We start from the raw sequence: 25,390 nt of genomic DNA on the forward strand, positions 1-25,390 counted from the left end.
TGTTACTGTACCTCTATATGCAGTTTGGTTTGAGTTGAGTGTATCGTGTAATGACCAAATAATAAATTGTGGAGGTAGCAATGAAAAAAAAAAACATCTTTCAAAATGATATTTAATGGATGGTTTCAGTTGTACAATGCAGCCCTGTGAATCTTCCCTTGCATGCGAAGAGCAAGAAACAATATTTCAAATAGCTCTCCAATAATAGAGGAGTCAACAGAGATAAACATGTATGACGCCTAGAGACCACGTCTAAATTTACAGTCTAATCATTGGCATGAAACGTATCTGTCCCATTGAAGGGCAGCAAACAAACAGAGACAATAAATGGCACATTTCTGTGTGAAATTTAAACGTTAAAGCACAATAAATCACAATACAGACCATTTGACTGACAGTCTGAATTGGAAACATCACACAAATACTACCGTAATGTTAAGGCCACCATAACCACTCGACCCTCAGAAAGTTCAAACATGGTTTCCTAGGTTCCAGCCTAGAGACCAGTCAATTTCATTCATATAAACGCTTCAAAGTGTGATAATATTGCAGTACTGTCATTTTCTCAGTGGCTATGTGTCCTGCTACACAAACACAATGAAAGTTAAAGGAATCAAAAGGCATATTTAGCTAAATAAAATGAATCCTTTGGCAACAGAGATAAACAAAAACTGATGAGCTGATAATGTAAAATATCACTTTTCACACCAGCTTGGTTAGTTATGTTATGGTGAAACGCAAAGCAATCAGGAAAGATATGCAAGCAAATTCACAATGTAAAACGCTGAATGGATGTGGCATTTTGAGTGGTTTTAATGACCCTTGACAGAGAAAAAATAAAGAAATTTTATTTTAAAAATATATATATATATATATAATATATAAAACGTACAGTCAATGCGAATATATTTATTCTACAACTTCTCAGGAAGGCAAGGTTAAAGCTGGTGTCACCTTACATAACTTCCTTCTGCTCGAAATGAAAAACAAAACACACCTCGTCAGAGAATAAACAGGACAAAAGCAACCCAGCATGACAAAACATCTATCTTACCCACTGCATCATTAAAAAGGCCACTATTACAAAAATGGGTGAATATGACTTAATTTAACAAATAAGATTATTTCAAATGCGTTTTTCTACTAATTCCAGAATAACAGGTACTCAAATGGCTATAGTTTGATCCATATCTTAGACATTCACGATTTCAAAAATGATAATACTCTGTTCCTGATAGTCTGCAATCCCAAATAAAAGTGAAAAGAACTTAAAACTACAAGTTCATTCAATGTGTAACGTGCAAATCATCCATTTGCAACAGTAAGGGTGGGCAAACAGTAGCTCTAAGAGAGATAACCCTGAAACATTTGTGCAAACGTGACAGTAAAAATTGACCCCATCACCCAGTTCAAGCAACAGCAAAGTAACATGACGAACCATTGGATCTGTGCTTACAATAACCTTAAAGTGGAGCTAAAATCCCCCTTCTGTCTTTCTCTTTAGAAAAATGCTCATTCTGTCCTTCTCATCCACAAACAACCTAACCGAAGTTTCTCACAAGGCAGAACAGGACAGGGGAAAAAAAAGACAAATCTATCAGACAAAACTCAAATCTGAAATGGTAATATACAACAGTCACGCATGTAAACCCGACAAAACCTGCCTCAATTCAAACTGGATGGTTCCTCGAAATCACTTTAATCTCAGCCCAAGCGTGGTCTTTACAACCGTGGTCTTTAGAGCACCGTCGTGAGGCATCCCATCTGCCAGTATGTGACTGCGTTTAAAGCATTGCGATGTTCTCATGAGTGCAGTTCAGATGAGTGGAGGTGCTGCTTCCTCCTGGAGATTTCAAACCCTTGCTGCTTCCCATGCCGCCTGCTTGGACGTCGTCTCCGATCATGACACCGGGCCCGTGCGAGAGGTTCCTTTGGAGGCCGGCCATCATGGTCTCAGTTGTAACCGTGCCAAACTCGTAGGTGAAAGTCCCATAGAACACGAGGATGATTACAGTAAAGACCCACTCGCAGATGGCCGCCGCATGTTGTAAAACAAAGCTCTCGTGGATGAAGAATATCCCACCTGAGAAGGACCATCAAGGATTCAAACGTTTCAAAAATGGCTGCTTATAATTGTGTGAGCTGAAGGCACAGCTGGTCTTTATGAAATTAACTTTAGTGAGGAAAGCCATGGATTATTTATGAAGAGACTGGTTAATTAGCTGCTCTCATAGTTACATTACCCAGCAACCCTTTAACCCCCACCCCCTTTCCTCCAGTTGGGGAAAAAACATAAATCATTTACGAACACAGCGGCGATAAAGCAGGAAGGCCCCGAGATTCCAGCTGGGCTCATCAGTCTCCATGCCGACATCTACACCGAAGCAATTAGATTACACCTCCACTATAATATCAGTCAGGGGCTTCATGATCATGACCAGAACCTCAGCAGGAAGACAAAACAGATAAAAGCTCAGTACTACTAGGGCTTTCCTTGCCCTGATTGCGCCGCAAACTATTTAAAACATCTGATGCTAAATGGTATAGTTCAAAAAATGGCATCATTTATTCACCCTCATGTATATCTTTCCCATGCAATTACAATGAATGAGAATCTTGCAAACTATAAAAGTATCATAAAAAGTAGTCCTTATAATTTGTAAACCATACAGCAAGTCTTCTGAGCTCTGTGAGTCAAAATTAAAGTCATGATGAAATTATGAGGGGGGGGGGGGGGGGGGGTATGAAAGCAAACTAGCAACTGTAAGAAAGGGGCGGGGTTTAATAAGCAGACGGAATGATTGGAAAAGTCCAGCATACGTGGCAAGAAGTCTGTCATTTCACCTGAAGATCGAATTATGATATTACAAATTACGAGGTGAATTCTTTTGAGTTGTATCTTTTCGATAGATATGCTGATCCAGTTTATAAAACTACACTCATTGTTTCACAGACAAAACGGACTGATCTGTTTCTCAAGTTCAACTCACTGACTTATTATCTGAAAATATTATCAATAAATAACTTCATACATCTGTTCCTCACACAAAGCTATTGTATGACTTTAGAACACTTGGAACATATTGCACAAATCATATAGACCACTTTTATGATAGCTTTATGATGCTTTTGTGTTCTTTTTGAAGCTTAAAGGGATAGTTCACCCAAAAATGAAAGTTGTCATCATTTACCCACCCTCATGTTGTTCCAAACCTTTCCTTCTTTCTTCTGCAGGACAAAAATATGATATTTTGAAGAATGTTGGTACCCAAACAGTTTTGGTTACCATTGACTTGCATTATATGTGATAAAAAATAAAATAAAAAAAACACTGAACCGTTTCTCAAAATATCTTCTTTTATGTTCTACAGAAGAAAGAAAGTCATAGAGATTAAGAATGACATGAGGGTGAGTAAATGATGACAGAATATACACTTTTGGTGAACTATTTGAGCCAACTATCCCCGGCATCCACTCATTGCATGGAATAGGCTAGAGCAACCAGTTCAACTCCTCAGAAGCATGTCAGTCATTCAGGTTTGGAATGACATGAGAATGAAGAAATGACAACAGCCTTCAAATTACACAGGTAATACGGTCTAAATAAACAAGTCAAATAAGCAATCAATGTCAAGACATATTGTGAACACACACTCATTCATCATTTTCCAGTCGCACTCAACAAGGAAGGATACTAAGAACCAGTGTGATGAGAGCACCAGAAGCCAGTGCTACACGCACGTAAGCCATCCAGTAGTCCAGAGAGGTGACAGCCACCCGGTAGGTCAGCAAGCACTGCAAACACACGAACAGAATGCCTGCTGGAAAGGCGGCACCCGCACCCACATAGTGAAGTGTTTTTGCATGGTCCACCTGGCCGAAAAGCAGTACAGCGTTATTCAAATAATAATAAAATCAAAGCATTGCAAGTAAAAGACCAGAAATGAAACTAGAAAACAGACATACTTGTGTGACATCTAACTTGGGGGACAGAAAAACACTGACATACATGTCTTCCTGCAACGAGCAACTTGCCTATTGCACACTCAGCATATGGATGGAAGTGTTGTTAAGGATGAGGGAGAGAAACGCCCTCTAAAATCCATTTTGAAGAATGAGACTGCTGCATGCATGCATGGATCAATACTAATCACTTTGAGAACATCAGCCTCTCTGAATCACTCTGATGCTGATCAATGCATCAGTCTGGTGCACTGAATTTACAGCCCATGAAAAGACAAAAGGTAAAGAGTCAGCCCTTCATATCTTCTCATAAAGCACTAACAGATGTCCAAAAGCATCTTACCATGCTTGGTATGTGAATGGTAACTGGGGCATGACAAAAAGTCATGGTTTAATAATGTCCTACTGTTACTCTGATATGAGATAAATGTGTCGGACAATCAGACAAACCTTCAACAAACAGTGTTTAGGCAGAATTCTGAGACTGACCTGGAAGTTGCCCACCATGACTAGGCCCACAGCATTGGTACATCCAGACACAAGTCCGCTTGTGTTGAGCCAACAATGGTTCCTGTGCTCGATGATCTGAGCGTACCGTAGCATACACACCAACACCACTTCACATAAAAAGAAAACAGAAGCACAAGCAAAGCAATCAGACCACTTCACACTTTTATTTGATTTTTCTTCCATAGCAGTGTTTCCCACACATCGGTTAATTTGTGGCAGTGCGCCACAGAATCAACACCGGCCGCCACATATTGCGCGTCGTTATTCATTAACTTTTTTTAAATCTCACGCCAAACCGCCAAACCTGCTTTTGATATGAAAGCTTTTATAATTGAATACGAAATTCAAACAATAAATAGCGTTTTGGCGCTAATGTTGCATTACAGTTAAAGCCAGAGGCGTTGAAAAATAGAGTTGCGACATGCTCTCATCTCCCGGCGGCGAGTACGTAGTCATAGCGGTCACGTACATATACAACCGTTTTACTATACAGGTATTTGCTATACCTGTATAGTAAAAGATGAAAATTATCTGTAAGTAAAAGTATAGATAATTTATTATTATGTCAACCATATTTACAGGATCAATTTATTATGGAGAGTGATGGAGATGCAACATTGTTAACATTAATGTTAATGTTTTTCTTTAGCCCTCATTGCTTATCAATTTTTCACAAACATTACTCATTCATTGGTGGTCAAATGTGACCATACACCTTAACTATTTTTCAATTAAATAAATATTCTGTATTTTATTTTAATAATATTTATTGAATATTTTGAGGATATCTTTTTGGTACTAAATAAGCCTAATGTTTGTGAAATAATTATGCTATTGTCCATTAATGACCATTTAAAATATTTGTATTTATTTATATTACAATTAGTGTAGTAATTAAGGTTAAAATAGAGAATTCCAATGCAAATAGGCAAATTAGAGTCATTTTGTGGCTGGAAAAATAATCATTTTCATTTGTAAAGCCATGGTTTATCTACTAGGTGCTTGTATGGTATCTAGTCTGGCAGATCATAACTTCTTACTTATTTTTAGGTTTTGCATTTGAATACATATTTAGACATGATCAAACACTAGATTTCTTTAAATGTGAAATTTTAAAGATTAATAACTTACATCCTAATATTTTTAATGATTCTTATATAAGCACACACAAGTGAATATTAATGAATGCAAGCTAATATAATTTAACCCAAGAAATGTTTAAAATAGTGCTAAAAAGACAAACTTATTTTTCCTTATATGTACAGTAGGATATATACATACTAATTGATACTGAATCAAGATCGAAATCGATATGTGTGCCAATCAACCAATCTGGTTCTAATCTTTGGGAAACACTGCATAGTGTAGAGCACTTGTAGAGCATAGTTGTTGTTTTTTTTCCTTTGCTCTGACAATATTTTCAGTATACAGTTTTTATACTATTAGGACATTTAAAATCTCATTGCATTAGAAATATCAAATCAAGTAGTAGCAACTCCGAACAAATGATGCTAGAACTTTTCTGATAGTCCACTACTTTTATTCAGCAATGAATTATTGAAGCAATAAATTGATCAAAAGAAGCCGTATTGCTAATGTTACAAAATAGTTCTATTTAAAATATATGCTGTTCTTTTGAGCTTTCTATTTATCAAAAAAAAAATCCTGAAAAATGTATTATGGTCTCCACAGAAATATTAAGCAGCACAACTGTTTTAAACATTGATATTAATAATAAGAAATGTCCCTTAAACACCAAACCAACATAATATAATGATTTCTTGAGGCTCGTGTTATGACTATAGAAAAGACAACGTGTTGAAGACTGTTTAAATCTACTAAAACAGAAAACAGCCATTTTAAATGATAATAATTTACTGCATTTTTAATCAAATAAACACAGCCTTGTTGAGACTTCTTTCACAACTTTAAAACGGTAGTGTGTGTTAGAACAGGGTATCTGCAGGTTTCACCCAAGTCAAATTTAAGACTTTTTAAGACCTTTTCAAGACTATTATGAATTAAATTTAAGACCTATATCACGCAATTAAAAAAAAAAAGTACAAAAGGAAATGCAGAATTACAAAATTACTTGCAAAGCAAATTAATTTATTCAAATTGAACTAAAGTGAGGAAGTACTAATACACTAGCACTTCCTCACTTCCTCAAAAGTTTGAGAACGGTAAGTTTTTTTAATGTTTTTACATTCTGCTCACCAATGCTGCATTTATGTTATTAAAAATACAAAAAAGCTGTAATATTGTGACAGTTCTGTTGTGACTGTTCTCTATATGAATATATAGTAAAGTGTAATTTATTCCTGTGATCAAATCATCATTACGCCAGTCTTCAGTGACACATGATCCTTCACTAATCATTCTCATATGAGGATCTGATGATCAACACACATTTATGATTATTATCAGTTGAACACAGTGGTGTAAAAAAATTTTTTTTAGGATTATTTGATGGATAGAAAGTTCTAAAGAACAGCATTTATCTGAAATAGAAAGTAAAAAAAAAAAAAAAAATCTGTTTGATGTGTCTTGTACTCTCTCTCTCTCTCTCTCTCTCTCTCTCTCTCTCTCTCTCTCTCTCTGCTTTGTGCTGCTAAATATTTAAAATAAATGTTACTTGATTTGATCTTTTGTTTTATAATACAAAGACATGTATACATTCTGAAGCATGACTTTAGTATCCAAATACTTTTTGGGAACAACTTTATTTATATTATGTTACTTTTTAGCTGTACTTGCCCACACAATTCTTATGGTTTTTAACTTCTATTTATTATAAGGGCTTGATATTTTATGCATTCTGATGTGGTGTGTAAAAGTGTGTAATAACACACCTCTGATTTCATATCACAACAACACAAATATAAGCCGATGACAGCCAACCTTCAACAAGATAAGGACAATCAAACCCCTAATCATATCAATATATCAACACACAACATAATGAATCGACCCCAGAAAACATTCATCAGTGACGATGCAATATTTATCATGTCCCCTCATGCAGGCATCCATCTTTGCGACACCTCTGGCATCGTGACTCAAAAAGCATCGAATGCAAGGTTGCTGAACGCTTCCCATCATGCTTTGTTCCCTGTTATTCGATAAGTTACTGCTGGTGTAGAATGTGTGGAAATATGAGAACAAAAACGGTCTTACCCATAAAAGCTCCCACATTACCAATGAGACTGAACAGACAGCTCTCGGGAGGGTAAGATCCACATTTACTGAATCAAAGGGAAGACAAAGACATTGTCAGGTCACACTGGAAATACACGCAGACTTGAAATAGAGGAAGAGCTCAAAATAAAGACTACCTGATGAGGGGGATGTCTTGAATGGTGCAGCATGTTTTCTGGAAGCCCAGCTTGGCCGTTTCCTCTGTGCAGGTCACATTGTACGACCTTTAAAATAATAGCATTGAAAATCAAATGATGTAAACATCACATTCTCTAAATAAACTGACTGAAATAAGCCCAACTCACCAGTTTTCGACAGGGCAAACATGGTGGTTCATTACAGCCATAGCATATCTGAGGACAGAGCAAAGCATCACTATATTGTTTGCAATTTAAATCTATATATTTGGGAGGTAAAGCTCTGATGTCAACTTTTAGAAACTATTTGATGTAACAAATAATAATGAACAGGTCAAGGGTGACAGCATATTGAAACTCACACTATCCATATCCCAGTGATAGAGAAGGCAGCCAGGCTGACAGGCAGTATGATCCAGGCAGTCATTGGTCTGACGGTGAGGCCAGTCTGTCCCAAGCATGAGGGGGAGGAACACAGTGGGCTGGCGGGGTGAGACAAGGGGGGGAGGACAAGGGGGCACTGACATGCAAGGACACACAGGGAGGGGACATGAGAGGAGGAGAGGGATGCCACGCTGCCCCTTCTTTCTGGCTGCCAAATCCAGGCCTGATCAGTGTTTTGGAAACAAAGGAGGTAAATGGAGGAGAGAGACTTAAGACAGGTTATCGCAAATTCTTTCATTAAAATAAACATTAACAGCCAACTTTAAAAGTCATGACAAAATTCCCAATTCATTTCACTTCTATGACGTGACATTTTGCAGAGCGAGATAGAATATTCAATAAGATACACAAGTAAATGGACAGGTTGACATCAGCCGTAAACAAAAGAACTTTCAAGGTGGAGCAAGTTATTATAATTGTATTAAATATTAACGTGCATTAAATCACATCTTATATTGTGAGTGCAACAGATAATCAAAAATGTGCGGGGCTTGGTTCAATCTGGTTGATTGGATGGATGGCAGATTGGATTGTAAAAAGGTTTAAGCAGACTAAATGATTGGAGAAGTCCAGCATATGTCACCAGAGAGATGTCTGTCGTTTCACTGGAAGATTAGGATGTCAGTTTGATTTAAAATGATGAGGTCAAATTAAAAAAGGAAAAGGAACATGCATGAATTAATCATGTACAATAAGATCGATAGCATGCATTTAGAAAATGGGGTGAATTTTCATTTCATCCTGACTTTTAGAAAGGAAAGAGAAATGATTTTGATGTTATGTTTACTTTAACTAAAGCAGCCAAGCTAATGTTCATGCACCAATTTTAGGGGATTTTAGAGCTTGTTTCCATTGGCAATTTGCCCTTTGATTTTGTAACAAAGAGCACTTCTAGTCCATATAAGTCATATCCTGCAGTCTGGGTGTCTATGCTGCAGTGAACTTCGCTATAAAAACTTAAGCTGTACTGGAATTCTGCACATGACTGCCACATGATGCTATCTGAAAACCTGGCTGGAAAGCAACACCGATAAGTGGCAGACCACTTAAGAGCTGTGGTATGATGACTACAATGCGGTCCAGACAGTCGGCCTACTAGGTTTTCAAGCATAATCAGAAAATCTAAACCTTACTTTAGGATATAGACTACAAGCATCAGCACACAAAAAAAATCTGTTACTGATGTTGACATCAACAACTCGTGCAGGTGAATATCCGGCTGACTTCATGTCACTCATTTGTGTTACCAACTAAAGTATCATTCAGGCGGCCTTCGTTGATCTCACGATATCTTGTAACGTTATACAATCAAACACAGTTTGCATCTCTTCTGGTTCGTTTCTAAATATAATGACCGCCTGTCTCAATTCTCAGGTAGCAATTCCGTGTTCAATAGCAATGAAGCTAACAACGGTTTGTGTATCGAAACCCAGTGCGCTGCCTTCTTAGATAGCATTTTCGTAAACCATTCGAACGCGACAGAGACAGAAAATGCTGTCTTGGTAGGCAGCTCACTCGGTTTTGAGACAGCCGTAGAGTCCAACAAAACCTTGGAACGATTGCTGACGCCAGAGAGGCAAATTCCTTACTGCTTGTAAGTGAGTTCAAGAGATGATACAGAGTCCTCCTGGAAATATTTGTGAGAAAAAAAATGTTTAACAAGCATATAAGACATTCATATTCACATACCTCAAGTCCTGCTACTCCCTGCTTCCAACCTCACTCAACTGTGGTTGTAGCTTTAAGATAAGGCACTGTTGCTAAACCTGTTCCTTGCGCCTCACTGTAATTGTAGTTATTTGTCGATTTGAAATGAATGCGCTACTAGCTGTAGCAAGTTTCAGATGACTACTTTACCCACAATGCCAAAGTACGGCGGCCGAGGGGCTCGAAAGAAACCGCCATAGACTGTATAAAACGGTCAAGACCATAATGGTAATACAGCGACGTTCAAAGGCACAACAGCGTAATGAAGAGGTTCATTAAAAAGACTTGCCTTGATTTTATTTGTTTTATGGTTACATAAAATACATACAATAAAATAATGTAAATTATATTGATATACCCGAATCATTTGAAATTTTGCAGCATTATCCACTTTTTTATTTTTATTTTATAAATACAATTTTAAAATGTATAACATTTTGAAATGCATTATAGGTGGTGATTCTTAGAGAAACCAATAATATAGTGTGTGGGCATAGCTACTGTCCTCTGACTAAAATATTATAGTATCACTATCCCCCAGTTTCACAGACAAGGCTTAAGCTAGTCCTAGACTAAAATGCATTTTTGAGTTGTGTTAACTGAAAGAAACTTGCACTGATGTATCTTAAAATATGTCAGTGCCATTGTTTTGTCTTAAGATACACACCGGAAATGTTTTTTTTAGGGCACATTTATAAAAGTTACTTAAATGTACTAATTGAACTAATGCCTAATCCTAGTTTAGACTAAGTCCTGTTTGTGAAACCGGGCCTACACCTTTTTAATAGCTTTTTTTAATAGCTCATTGGTTGCAATAATAATAAAAACATTAGCACACATTCAGGCAAGAGCAGACTATATATTAAAGGTGGATTGCACATTTTTATTCAGCATTTAAACATTTTAGTCATTGTATGTGTAGTATAATATTTATGTTAGAAACTTATCCAGTTTATTAGTCATATAGGTAATTGGCCAGAATGTGTTTATCGGCATTTAACGTGTTGGTTGATCCATGAATACTGTTTAAAATGAACTAAAATGTGAATTATTGGGTACATTGTCTGGAGTACATGCTATGTTCTATCACAGTGCTGTAGGGTGACAGACATTTTCCTTGTTATTAAAATGATACGTGTAACAGTGATAACATTCACGTCCTTCTTAGCTGTCACGTTGCTGTAAGAATTACCCTTGTCATTCTACTAAGCTGAACTCTGGTATGATGTATTTAATATGTTATATTGAGAATGCAATTATATAAGTCAAGAATAACTCAGCAAATATATTTCAAATATACTATTCCTTAAGATTTTATATTTTCTCTTTTCATATAAAAGTTTTTTTATAGTAACGTGTTATGATTGAATAAAACATTTGCATTTTTGTGTTTTATGTTTGTAATCTCAGTTACGGATTCAATGTTTATTGTGTCTGCCTATATGCAGCAAATCACATTTCTATATGCCCGAAGATATCATTAATATAGCCAAAAGAAAATTAATGATATGTATGACTTGTTCTTCCATTAAATTGTGTAATGGATTTTTATACACCTGATCACTACTGAGTCAGAAGTGCTTTTTTAATTTCTCAAAATTTACATTTCATTACACTCTTTGGAAATGCAGAATGGAAATAGACATTGAGAAGATTAAATCCAACTTATTTAATACCATGACCATGAATGAACTGACTTAACTTTAATGAAAACTGAAAATAGTAAGAATGCACAGGATGAAGGAGTCTGATCTAAAATAATTTATTTGAACATATTTGGGTTGTAAAAGTGTGTGTTCAGTGGCTTTCCTTCTTTGTTCTCATTCAATTATATGTGTTAAGGTAAAGGACATTTTCCTAGTCTAATTCATTCAAGATACCTTTCACTAATGAAATTAATTTGTTGGATTTTAATTTAGGATCAGCTTCGCCTGATTTAAAAAAAAATTTTTTATTTCCCTAGATGGCAGCAGACCACAATCAGTCACACCCCTATATTAGTTGACAGATGCAATAGATAATACAACAGGCTTGTTTTTAAGTTGTCCAGTAATTCACATATCTATTAAGAAACACTGTAAATGCTTTATTCTTGACATACATGAAGACAAGGGAAACTAACATAGGTCACTGCACTGAACAAAATACCTGAGCTCCCACACTTGATTTCAGTTACCTTGGTAGTAGCTAAAATGTTGTTGCTGTCAGTTCAGATAAGATAATTGTATCTAAAAACATATCTGTTTTTCACTGTCGTTAACTGAAAAGATAAAACACGCACAAGCTTAAAATATCAGGGACTAATTTTGAATCATTAATTGTAACTGAATGTTACTCTGTCTAATCTAGGGCCTGTTTCAAGGTAGCATATTATCATATTCAGACATGTGGACGTAACTGTCATTTAAAAGGTGAAATTTCAGGGACACCGCTGTCAACTAAAGATGTGACATCAAATGACATGTTCATTTCAGATTCCTGACAGCTGACATAACGATGGGTTGATATTAGAATTCAGATAACATTATGAAAGCAGCGATGGAGATATAAAACCATACAGACTTCAAACTGTGAACATTACAAAGTTAAATCAAAATTGGTTTAATTTAATATCAAACAAAAAAATTCAATTTGAAAATAATCTATATCTGTTTTAAACTAATGATTGAAAACTAATGACTGTTTAAAGTAAAAAAAAAAAAAGGAAGGAAAAAAATTTGGCCAGTAGCATTCAATGTGTTCCTGAGTGAAATGTATTACAGTGGATCCCTACCGCACCGAATAGCAAGCAAATGTTACATTGTGCAAGATTATGAAGACGATTTATTTTCTTGTGTTCATGATGATTGTGACTGACACAATTATTCTTTGGCAGTAGACATCTTGCTCCTCAAATTCTGTCAACAGCATTTCATGCCAATGATAATATATCTAGAGAGAATCACATGCACTCAAAATCACACCTTATGAGTGGATCCAGATGGAATATGCAGACCTTTGTGCTCTGATCTGAGGGGAAATCTGTGGATGGAGTTAAACATTGTAAACCATATGGAAATCTGTCCGTAGCTTCTGTGTGAGCCTTCTTGTGAGCCATCGATTATTGAGCTAAATTAGAAAGAAAAAAGGGAAAGTGCAATCAATCTTCCTCTCAGAACAGGGCTGTAGTAAAAATTAACCATGTTCATATGGGTCGAAACAATGGTGCTGCATGGCTTGAGCAGATAGTGGCTAGATAAAGGCACAGCGTGAGGGTCTTCTTCCCTTGGCCTGGCATCTGGCCCTCATTCCTGCAGTTTGAAGTGGAAGCTATTTGTGCTCCACTGGGTGATGTCACAGTTTAGCATGGTGCGCTCTGTAAAGCTCACGTTTCCCTCTCGGTCGATGAGGATAACTGTATTGGTCCTGTGATGGATAGACACAAATATGACCCCAGTTAAACATCAAAACTGGAGGGTAAAATAGATCAGGGTGACACTCAACCAGTTCATGCTGCATTTTCTATGGAGAGAGAGAGAGAGAGAGAGAGAGAAAGAGAGAGGGGTGATAATAAGAATAGCATGATGGGACCTTGTGCCATATCCCGGTGAGCGCACACACACTGCAGACAGGGCTCGGAGCATGGCCTTGCTGTAGCCCACACCTTGACTCTCCTGCGTGGGGTCCGGGGTGTTTCTGGAAAAGGTAGAGGTGAGATTCCTTTAATGTACAAAATCATTCTGGTGTTTTGATCAAGATCTGAGTAATTGAAGAATGCATATATATATATATATATATATATATATATATATATATATATATATATATATATATATATATATATATATATATATATATATATATATATATATATATATATATATATATATATATATATATATATAGAGAGAGAGAGAGAGAGAGAGAGAGAGAGAGAGAGAGAGAGAGAGAGAGAGAGAGAGAGAGAGAGAGAGAGAGAGAGAGAGAGAGAGAGACGGGTTTCTTGTATACAAACAATACTGGGTGCGCACGGGTGCAAAACCGCAATGTCGAGTAGTTCCTTGGCGACACATCATGAAGGCAGACTATGACATATATTCCTTTTTAATTCAAAATATTGACAGACTTGTTAACTATATCATGAATTATATGATATATTTCGATTTTCAATGTGGAAGTGAAGGTGTTGTATCATTTAAATACATTTATAATGATCATGTTAGTTGATAGTCTATAACGACGAGCGATGAGTTTCCACCGCTATTCAGAGGATCTGCTGTATTTACATCATGTAAATTCATAAATTTTTCTGAAATGCATAAAAGTAAGTGGCCAGTGAACTGGGAGAAGAATAGAGTAAACTTTGTTTCATACACAATGTGCAGGCTATCTGATATGAATAAAATCAAATTTACACTTGGCACAATGCACTCAGGTAAGTACCGTTCTCCTGGAAACCGCCAAACCCAGACTCGCCTATCGGATTGCCAGACAGAGACATGTGATTATAATTGTCAAATTATAATTGCAAGGATTATTATTGTAGCTTCCATAGACATCAGTGTATGGAACTGGAATTGAACCAATTATAGACTAGCTGTATTTTCTATAGGCTATAGTACTCGATTTTTAATGTCTGAAACCTAAAATAAACAGTATGTGGTTGAAAACACTGAATAGTTGTGATGTATGAAAAGGCAACAATGTCGTCGGTGAGAAAATATCACTGATCAACTGAATGATTTTTGGACTCAACACTAAATACGTGACAGAATAATACACTATAGGCTGTAGTTAGGGCAGTGCAGAAACTTGTGAACGATGCTCTTACAGCTGTGCTGTCATTTTATGTTCCGGGAAAACTAAAGTTATATGGTCAGTGTCGGTCACAGCGTCTTTTAATTGCCATTTTTGACCCGGCAATAATTCATTTACAAATTAAGCACTGTATGTAATGTAGCTACATAAAATATGCATTATAACATAAGGGCCTAATTGTGCCCTTAATGCATCTCTGTGCAGACACTTAATTTTCAATGAGAAGCTCTGAAATATCATTTAACGTCTCAATAATTTTAATAAGTTAAATAAAAGTGTTATTGTGAAACTACACCCTCTCATGTGATATTGCTATACATGTTCTGTACATTTAATATATATATTATAGGACCTCCGGGATCCCAATCTGCCCTATTAATGGCCTGGATTCATAATCTTCATTATTTAGCTAATATATATATATATATATATATATATGCTTTATATATATATCCGTAATAAGTGCTGCTTTCTGCCTCCTAGTTGTGTGCGTATCTCTGTGATGACGTTGTACAGAAACTCGTCTATACATATACACACACACACACACACATTTGTTCAAAAGTTTGGGGCAAACTTACATTTTTCATAAATAACCCTTACTGATGAATAATACATAATTATTATGAATGCAAATAGGTTCATATTGTCTAATGAGATGTCTCTGTTTCATTCTCATAAATGATCTAAAAGGTCATTGCTGATATGGGAAGGCTACCAGCCTGTCTTTGATAAGTGCTAAAATAAAAAGGAAATGCGTATTAAAACAGTGACAAACCACAATGCTTAACATGGACATAAGCCGTGGATTTATCCGATGTTGCATTTTAATATCTAATGTCATTATGATATGCTGTCTGCATTTACATTATAAAACCTGAGGAAATAAAAAAGGTTTCAAAAATCATGCTGCTGGTAACTTCAAAGATTCTATAAAGTAACTATCTCAAAATCTATTTGTTTTATGTCTCAAGTGCTTCTTGAGGATCAAAGAGGATGGATGTTGGTTTGATTGTTTAAGAAAGATAAAAGTAGATGGAAGATAAAGAGAAACGGAAGAAAAAAGCAAAAGAATACTTATTTTCATAATGAAGCAGCATGCACACTTACAGCTCCTCATTATTGAGGATATGGAGCAGTTCCTGAACTAAGCCATCAGAGGGCAGTGTTTTGCTCACTACACTGGTGAACAGCTGTTTGCCATGCTGCAGTTTTCTCCAAGGAGTTTCCAGAAGAGAGTTACTCAACCCATAGATTCCTGCTGAAACAAACACAATCATCCATCGCTTCCTGTGAGTTTTGAGACACCCACCTATCTGGTGCTGAATGAGTGAAAGTGGTCTGTAATGCAGACAGTAGGTGTACCACAGCAAACAGCAGTGCTTTATGCAAGTGCTAACCGAGGGACTGAACAAACCTGCTTTGAGATGAATGGGCTCCGAACTGCCCTTGTTTCCATAGTAACACAATGTGTCTTCATTGACCCTGTATCCAACAACAGTGGAGAAAAAATGTGTTAGTGCTCCCTGCTAAAAGACAATCAAACACATATTTACAGCAACATAATATACTTTATTTCCATGTATTGTTTTATATATATATATATATATGAGGTTATATGACCGACAGACAGACAGACTGGATAGATAGATAGATAGATAGATAGATAGATAGATAGATAGATAGATAGATAGATAGATAGATAGATAGATAGATAGATAGATAGATAGATAGATAGATAGATAGATAGATAGATAGATAGATAGATAGATAGATAGATAGATAGATAGATAGATAGATAGATAGATAGATAGATAGATAGATAGATAGATAGATATTTAGATATTATTGGCCCAGGAGACACAGGAGGATGGCTACGAAAAGAGAAATGGCCAATTTAGGGTTTTCGAAAGACCTTGAGAGGGAAGTATATTTACATCAATAATGCCGGTGGAACAGTTTGGCAGTGATGGCAAACCACGACGAAGAGAAAGACAGACAGAAAGGAAAGGACTTCAGAAGCCTCAGGACTCTGGAGACTAGAGCCTGTTGTATAAGTACTAGGGATAAAATAAGTATGCAGAATATGTATGCAGAATGCTGACTTTCAGTAAAACCACATCTGTTTTAGGAATCTTCAATTGAATGTTTATTAATGGCATTTTGCTGAGCTACTTTACTTTCTTTAGGAGGATTAAGTGCACAGAGGATATGCGATTACAAAATATATTTTCTCTCTGTATTCAGTTTTATTCATCTAATCTACAAAAATGTTTTTATATTATATACTTATAAAGTTAGTTCCAGTCATGGATGCTGATTGGTCAACATTCCAGCAATGCTAAAACACAACATAGTATATTGTACCTTATTGTTTAAATATACATAACTCCCCCATCATGTCATCGGGGTCTATAAAAAAACTAACACAACAAACAAAATAACTTTTAATACTTGCCCTATCTATCTCCACTAATGCATTCATTTCATTGAAAAACTCTAAACACTGGTGCATAACAGCCAAACAGCCTTCAAATGATGTATTAATGCAGCATAATAATTGCTAGAAAACCAACAATCAGCTCAAGTTACAAATAATTTTTGTACTGGAGACTTCGGTAAAGTCAGGACATATGCTGAATATTTTGACAAAATAAACTCAAATAGTGAACTTTTTGTTCAGTTTTAACCACTTTGCCAATGTGATTTTGCTTTGAGAATTGGATCAGACAGATCAAGTATCACACGGCTAAAAAACTTTCGGTCAACTAGTCAGCAGACAAAATTTTTCTGGTTACACACCCATGTTTCAAGAATCTAATTTTAACTACACCCATAACAGTAACATTATCCAACTACACCCATAAATGCCACACATAAAATAACCTCACGTCTTATAATATACAGAAAAAAAGTTTTAAGTTTAAAGATTTATCAGGTCAAATTATATCATGAATTTTTTTTATTTATTATACTTATATTTATTTTAATATTTTTTTCCTTATGTCCAGTTGTTAGAATGTTCGCATAGTGCACAGAAGTCGGCAACTTTCTGCAGAGTCAATAGCTACAGGCCTTCAGATTAGCTCAAGAACAGTGAGTAGAGAGCTTCATGGAATGGGTTTCCATGGCCGAGCAGCTGCATCCAAGCCTTCAATAACCAAGTGCAATGCAAAACTGCGGATGCAGTGGTGTAAAGCACGCCATCACTGAACTCTAGAGCAGTGGAGACGTGTTCTCTGGAGTGAAGAATCACATTTCTCTGTCTGGCAATCCAATAGGCGAGTCTGGGTTTGGCGGTTTCCAGGAGAACGGTACTTGCCTGACTGCATTGTGCCAAGTGTAAAGTTTGGTGGAGGGGGGATTATGGTGAGGGGGGGTTGTTTTTTTAGGGGTTGGGCTTGTTCCCTTAGTTCCAGTCAAAGGAACTCTTAATGCTTCAGCATACCAAGACATTTAGACAATTTCATGCTCCCAACTTTGTGGGAACAGTTTGGGAACAACATGACTGGGCACCAGAGCACAAGACAAGGTCCATAAAGACATGGATGAGCTAGTTTGGTGTGGATGAACTTGACTGGCCTGCACAGAGTCCTGACCTCAACCTGATAGAACAACTTTGGGATGAATTAAGCTAGGCGTACACAGTGCGATTTTTGCTGTCATACAAGCTCGCAGACAATTTTTTTCTCTCTGGAGAAATCGCGTGGACATCGTGGATGCTCATATGTTCGCGGCTCGCAGCATGTGATAGGAATTATGAGACGAGCCGAGCAGGTTACGAGCACCTCCCGACCTCACAATATTTTTTAAACATGTTTAAAAAATTCGGGGAGTCGGCCCGATTTTCACCAGCGTATGGCTGTCCCCTATTGCCAAATCATGCATAACCACGTCACAATGAGATCGATGAGTATTATTAGGCTATAGCTCAACCATACAGAGTGCATAGCATACACACACCGTATACCAGCTGCTTTGATGCGATTATCAAGTTAACTGACTCGTAGCGTGTGCAATATCTCACAACCTCCTGAGTGTCCGAATTCGCACAGTGTACGCCCCCCTTTAGAGCAGAGACTGCTGCGAGCCAGGCCTTCTCGTCCAACATCAGTGCCTGACCTCACAAATGTGCTTCTAGAAGAATGGGCAAAAATTCCCATAAACACACTCCTAAATCTAGTGGAAAGCATTTCCAGAAGAGTTGAAGTTGTTATAGCTGCAAAGGGTGAGCCAACTCCATATTGAACCCTATGGATTAAGAATGGGATGTCATTAAAGTTCATGTGTATGTAAAGGCAGGTGTCCCAATTTTTGTTTGGCAATATAGAGTATATACTCTTTAGTGCAGTAAAAAGTATGACATTATGCTTTAGAATGTAGTAAAGTCAAAATTTTCCAAAGAAAAACACTGATAAAGTACATATACTAAAAAATACTTCACAACTGCCCGCCTCTGATATATGGCTCCAATACAGTTTTTAACAGCTCCATCCTTTAAAGTAGCCTCTGTTTTGATCCTGTCAGAATGTAATTCAGGCTTTGCACAATCCACGCTGAAATGTGCCACTCAAACTGTGAAGTGAAATTGGACTAAAATGATTGGCGGGTATTACATCAGCCACTCTTTCCTAAAGTTGAGATCTTTCAGAAGGATACAGATAGCCAGGAAGAGCACAAAGTTTGGCAGACAGTACCTATTCTGCTTCCTCTGTATCCCTTTTCCTCTACCCTACCGTGATCGAAAAGGCATTGCTGACAAGCAAATGATGCAGGTCATATGTGGATCTGTACAAATGAACTAATCTGCCAGACACCAGAAAGATGCAGAAGTACAGAACGAGCCATTTTTGCAGTTCCGATTTAGTAAATGGTCTTTTCTCACTGGGAAGGACGTTCTGAAATGAACAAAATTAACACTTTAATATCCAAAGATCAAGGAAAATTTGATTCCTCATAATATGAGCACAAAAATCTACACAACCATTCAAAAGTTTGGGGTCTGTAAGATTTTTTAAATAGATTTTATAGATTTAATAAATATACTTTTATTCAGCAGGGATGCATTAAATTGATCAAAAGTGACATTAAATACTTTTACATTGTTACAAAAATAAGATACTTCTTAAAAAAAAAAAAAAAAACCGAATGAACAGTTTATGACCTTTAATTGCCAAAGATCAAAGGAAATTTGATTCCTCATGAGACTTGAAATAATCTATATACTCTATATGTGAAAGCTGTAAGCAACACTCTCTATCAAGTATCAAGTGGAGTTTGAATACCAAACCTGATAAAACAAGCAGGTAAATGTTTCAATGGGCTAAAATATCATATACAACATTAGGCTATTATCAGTGTTGTCAGTCACATCCCTGTAGAGGAACAAACAAAATCTCTTTATTATTTTGGAAATGCCATCTCTATTTACAGAAGACAGCTGTATTGATTTCAGCACAAAATGCCCATTGTCATTTCTCAGAGTTTATCTGGACATGTATCATTTTGTTCTTTGTGGCTGAGGAAAGAAAGGGAGAGTACAATAAGCTACATAATGATCTTGTTTATTAAAAGGGTAAACAAATGAATAACACTCCCCATGGCTATCGCTTTCTTCTCCATTACTGAGTTCGGGATTCGGAGTGGCGTTCCAATGTATTTTCCGTTTATAAATACAGGCTTGAAAAGACAGAGATGAATGGACAAATATTATCCCTCCAGCCCCTCAGATGACAGCACGGACTTAAGTAATACATCACTACATTAGCTGACAGCCTTTCAGCAAGCTAAAGGATGGGGTGATGATGTCTTGCCCCAAGTCTCTATCTCATAGCTAACTGCTATGATTAATGTATCTGGAAAAATTAAAAGAAATAAAGAGGACAGTTCTCCTTAAAGAAGGGTTCCTGCAGGTTTCAGTAAGTCAAATTTAAGACCTTTTTAAGACATTTTAAGACCATAAAGATTGAAATTTAAGACCTATATGACGCATTACCAAAATTATTTAAATCAAAGAAATAAAAAATAAAAAAATCATTTTATTTCAATGAATTCAGTCATTGAAAAAGCATTCATTTAACTTACAGATAAAGCAATGACATTAGTAACCCTCCACAGCCAACAAGGTGCCAAATGCCCAAAACTTTAGGCGCAAAATGAAAATAGGCTAAAACAAACTTGCCCTCACATAGAATAGATTACAAAACAGCATATTAATAGCCTAATAGAGATTGCACAGGCTACTCCAAACTAGGGATGCACGATTTGGGGAAGATATTTAATTGCGATTATTCTGGTTAAAATGCGTTTTTTTGTGTGGTTTTTTTACAAATGAAAAGTGTATGCATATAACATTTTATATATTAATGTTTATATATTAATGAGACTAATAATAATAATTATATTCGATAAATACAAATATTTAACAAAATTAGAAATATTACTATTACAATAACATTTTAATTATTAAAAAATAAAAAAAAGAGTATTTAAGAATAAATATAACAATATAATAATAATACTACTAATAATAACATTTATATTTTACAGAAATCTTATTTTCAAAAAAACTGCTGGGTTACCTGTTAATATGCAGACAGCTTATGACTAAAAATCATTAGAAAGGTCTAAAGATTTATTGTAAAAAAAAAAAAATAAAAAAAAAATCTGTGCTTTTTATCTATGATATCAAATTCTTAAAGTCTATGTATTTAATATGAAATATGAGCCTCTTATGCATCTACTGTGGGGGAAAAACTGTACATTGGAGAAAAACATATGGATTGTCATATACATTTATTTAGAGAGAAGTATTATTTTGCATTTGCTCCCAAGGGAAAGGCTCTCGGCGCATCCTGCTTAAAGGGGGGGTGAAATGCTGTTACATGCATACTGAGCTTTTTACACTGTAAAAGACTTGGATTCCCATGCTAAACATGGACAAAGTTTCCAAAAAAAAAGTTGGACGTTTTAAGGAGTATTTCTGTGCCAAAAATACTCCTCCCGGTTTCTAACAAGTTTTAGACAGTTTTTTTTGTCAAATGGGGCGGAATTTCCTTATACGGGTCCTAAGGGCACTTCTCCCGGAAGGGCGCACGCATCCGTAGACCAGAGCGAGAGAGCGAAAGCAGTATGCCCATCAAAGCGCTTTGCTCGGCTGCGCTGCAGTCACAGGACTTCACGACATCAACAGTGTCACCAAAGATGTGTGTTTGCAAGGCAAGACAACCCTGTACAGCTTCCCAAAGAACCCAGCGTTAATGGGACAGTGGATGGAGTTTGTTTTTCCGGAGCAGCAACGGAGTTGTACAAGTGTTTTGTTTGTTCCCTGAATTTCGGCTGCATTTTATAAACAAGGCCCAGTTCGACGCCGGTCCCAGCGATTAAGGTTTACGGTCGTGACTCGTGTTTTGGAAGCAGGTGGTGAGTAAAACTGCTTCAAATGTCTGTGCGTTGTTAGCTATCGACTCGTTCATTCAAATGCGCTAACTTTACTATTCCATTGTTTTTCTATGTAAACACACTAGTCTGACATGCAAAACCGTTACATACCACAGAGACGTCCTGCTGTAGTCGTCGTTGCTGCTTCTCCTGTTCAATTTCAGCCTCTAGATCTGAATTTGGATCATATATGTATGGCTAAATCTGATTGATCTCCATGGTTTATTTAGGATAAAGTTTTTTTTTTCCACGTTTAAGGATGTCACAACTTTCACACACTCTCAACGCAATTGCTGCCCGCGCTCGTGACTCTTTAGCTCCGCCCACACGATACGCCTCCAACCGCTCGTTTTTTTCTCAGACTCGGTACAGCGTATCTTTCTTTTATAAATATAATAAAACTAAAAGACTTTTCGGAGATATGAAGGATGCAATACTACTCTATAGGTACTCAAGATTTACATGAGATTGAAACTGAGTGTTGCACCCCCCCTTTAATACCGTCCAAGTCCGTCGGATTCCTTTCCATCAACTATGGAGGTGAAGAGTCAATTCCACGCTCATTCACGGCATCATCAAGCTACACCTTTGTTTTGAATAAGATACCTCTAGCGGCGAAACTTACATACTGTGCCTTTAAATGATAATGAGTGATGATAATGATAATGTCACAACTGAAAATATATTAGTAACATCATTAGATAAAAGGTAGGAGTTGATTAAATTGAAGACAAAAGAAAAAAAAACAATCGCAGAGTTCGCTGTTTTAAATACATACTACTATATCCAGCTAAATCTAAATTATTTCAATAACTGTCATTATTTTTTAACTTTAATATGTGGAATCATGAAACCTCATCTTCTTAAATTACCTCAAATTACTATGCTCTGAGAAAGTCATGCTGCTGGAAACACGCCATCTGTTCGGACTATATTCTAAATAGATTTCTTAAGCTTCGGTATATGGAGAGCAGGTGGTGGAACCAGAGCCTGCTGTCCCTTTCAAGGACTCCAGAGATTAGACAGTATCATCACTGTCATGTCATCCTCATAACAAATGATAAAGAAAGTGAGATCTTTAAAGAGAGGCACTTCAGAAAAACCAAACAAACCTTTAGGGAAATCGCTAACAGTAAACAATTTAATATTCAGTCAACATTTTCACCATTTAAGCAAGGGTATGTATATGAAAAGAACCAACCAAGATTTGCCTTCCACTCCTTACCTGAAGTCAGCAGTGAGGAGATTAAAGCCATTATATAAATGAGCTTCTGAAGACACTTTACGAAGGTACCCAAAACTGTCCAGGTTATCCATCAAATAGTTGGACACCAGGGAACCTGAGTAAAAATTATAAATGAAGACAAGCATGATAAATATACAAGCATGGATTGTGAAAGATAAGAAATCAGTTGAGAACTGCTTGTAAAGTTAATTTCATTTTGTGTGCATAAAATGTTTAAGGCAGATTTTGAGAACTAATTACTAAAATTCCTATTCCCTACGTTCACTCTCATCCTCCCGCCTATCCTCTATGGTTTCATCCTCACTTCCTCCGAATCAGTTCTCATCACTAGATACTAACAGTGCTACTGATGCTTTTTGTTACACTCTAACAGCTTGTTTAGACAACTTTTGCCCCCTGTCATCCAGGCCAAACCGCGCCACCCCCTCCGCCCCCTGGCTATCTGATGTTCTCCGCGAGCATCGTTCTAAACACGGATGAGAGGAAGTGGCACAAATCGAAAGATACCACTGACCTTAGTTTGTATCGGTCACTTCACTCTTCCTTCTCTGCAAACGTCTCCAATGCTAAAACAACATTCTACCACCAAAATTAACAATTCTTCTGATTCTAGCACAGTTTTCAAAACCTTTTCCTATCTTCTTTGTCCTCCTCCTCCCCCAACTCTAACAGCTAACGACTCTGCCACATTCGTCATAAATGAAACAACAACTATAACTAACCATCAGCGGCCAATTCTCCACTGCACACACTGACAAAAACATCTTAACAGCAAACATGTCACACCGCTCCCTTTTGCTCACGTTCTGTTGTCTCTCCTTTTTTAAACAGAGCTAACCTCCTGGACAAAAACCAGTCTGGCCATTCAACCGAGAGTTATTGGTTACTCAATCTCTGTAATTGAAGCTCTGAGACTGGAAAGTCGACTGGAAAGCAACTTCCAAATCATCAGCAGTCATCTTGTTGGATCTGTATGTTGCTTTTGACATGGTTAACCACCAGATCCTCATGACAATGGGCATTTCAGGAACCGTACTTCAGTGGTTCAAGTTTTACCTCTCAGGTAGGTCCTTCAGAGTGTCTTGGAGAGGTGAGGTGTCTAAGTCGCAACAACTAGCAACTGGGGTGCCTCAGTGCTCAGTGCTTGGACCACTTCTCTTCTCCTTCTTTAAGACATCTCTAAGATCTGTCATTCAGAAACACGGCTTCTCCTATCACTGCTACGCTGATGACACACAACTCTACCTCTCATTCCAGCCAGATCATCTGACGGTAGCTGCCCGCATCTCAGCCAGCCTGACAGACATTTCAGACTAGATGAAGGACCACCACCTTCAACTCAACCTTGCAAAGACAGAACTATTTGTGATCTCAGCCAACCCAACACTTCATCAAAACTTATCCACTCAGCTAGGTTCGCCATTCATAACTTCTTCCAGGACAGCCAGGAACCTCAGAGTTGTGATTGATGATCAGTTAAACTTTATAGACCACATTGCTAGAACAACCCTGCAGATTTGCCTTATTCTGTACAAAATTAGAAAGATCAGGCCCTTCCTATCGGAGAATGCTACACAGTCGTGGCCTAATGGTTAGAGAGTCGCACTTGTAACCCAAAGGTAGAGGGAGTAAATAACCAGCTCTCTCTTCCACCCTCAATACCATGACTGAGGTGAGACCCTTGAGCAAGGCACCGAACCCCCAACTGCTCCCAGGGAGCCGCAGCAATATGGCTGCCCTCTGCTCTGGGTGTGTGTCTTCATGGTGTGTGTGTGTTCACTACTGTGTGTGTGTGCACTTGGGTTAAACGCAGAGCACAAATTCCAAGTATGGGTCACCATACTTGGCTACACGTCACTTCCCTTTTTTTATTTTAACTCCTTGGCAGTGCTCTCTTGGCAGGCCTTCCTTCCAGCATGCACTGTCAAACTTCTGCAACTGATCCAGA

At 37.1% G+C, this 25,390-nt stretch overlaps 2 protein-coding genes across 4 annotated transcripts in view; both read right to left on the minus strand.

The window, feature by feature from the left end:
* Positions 1-893: 893 nt before the first annotated feature.
* tmem150aa (transmembrane protein 150Aa) lies at positions 894-13,054 on the minus strand. 2 transcript variants are annotated; one of them, XM_079816233.1, is made up of 8 exons: positions 9,942-10,030; positions 8,171-8,415; positions 7,977-8,024; positions 7,809-7,895; positions 7,651-7,718; positions 4,453-4,580; positions 3,696-3,873; positions 894-2,083 (listed from the first exon to the last, which is right to left on the minus strand). In XM_079816233.1, exons 2-8 carry the CDS (start codon positions 8,233-8,235, stop codon positions 1,785-1,787), a joined length of 873 nt encoding a protein of 290 aa, XP_079672359.1. In that variant the 5' UTR covers positions 8,236-8,415; positions 9,942-10,030; the 3' UTR covers positions 894-1,784. The 2 variants fall into 2 exon arrangements, with proteins under 2 accessions (XP_079672359.1, XP_079672358.1); XM_079816232.1 differs by lacking the exon at positions 9,942-10,030 and adding an exon at positions 12,923-13,054 and having other exon boundaries at positions 896-2,083.
* The window catches only part of tango2 (transport and golgi organization 2 homolog), a 32,239-nt gene continuing 17,085 nt past the window's right edge, over positions 10,237-25,390 (minus strand). Inside the window, exons 5-9 of one of the 2 annotated variants that reach the window (XM_079816235.1) lie at positions 23,422-23,536; positions 16,174-16,241; positions 15,867-16,014; positions 13,530-13,634; positions 10,237-13,364 (exon numbers count right to left, since the gene is read on the minus strand). In XM_079816235.1, the coding sequence (XP_079672361.1) occupies positions 13,244-13,364; positions 13,530-13,634; positions 15,867-16,014; positions 16,174-16,241; positions 23,422-23,536 (557 nt within the window). In that variant the 3' untranslated portion in view covers positions 10,237-13,243. Of the gene's footprint in view, positions 13,365-13,529; positions 13,635-15,866; positions 16,018-16,173; positions 16,242-23,421; positions 23,537-25,390 lie in introns of both variants that reach the window. The other variant, XM_079816234.1, reaches the window with a different exon arrangement.

This window comes from Gobio gobio, assembly GCF_949357685.1.
Source record: "Gobio gobio genome assembly, chromosome: 4".
Taxonomy (NCBI): Eukaryota; Metazoa; Chordata; class Actinopteri; order Cypriniformes; family Gobionidae; genus Gobio; species Gobio gobio.

What these genes read in the sequence shown, in the direction of transcription:
- tmem150aa (XM_079816232.1), bottom strand. Translation starts at nt 13,000, where the DNA reads ATGTTTAACTCCATCCACAGATTTCCCCTCAGATCAGAGCACAAAGGT. An exon ending in CATCTGGATCCACTCATAAG is followed by an intron (nt 8,416 to 12,922) that starts GTGTGATTTTGA and finishes AACACTGATCAG; the next exon opens with GCCTGGATTTGGCAGCCAGA. An exon ending in TCATGGTGGGCAACTTCCAG is followed by an intron (nt 3,874 to 4,452) that starts GTCAGTCTCAGA and finishes CTTTTCGGCCAG; the next exon opens with GTGGACCATGCAAAAACACT.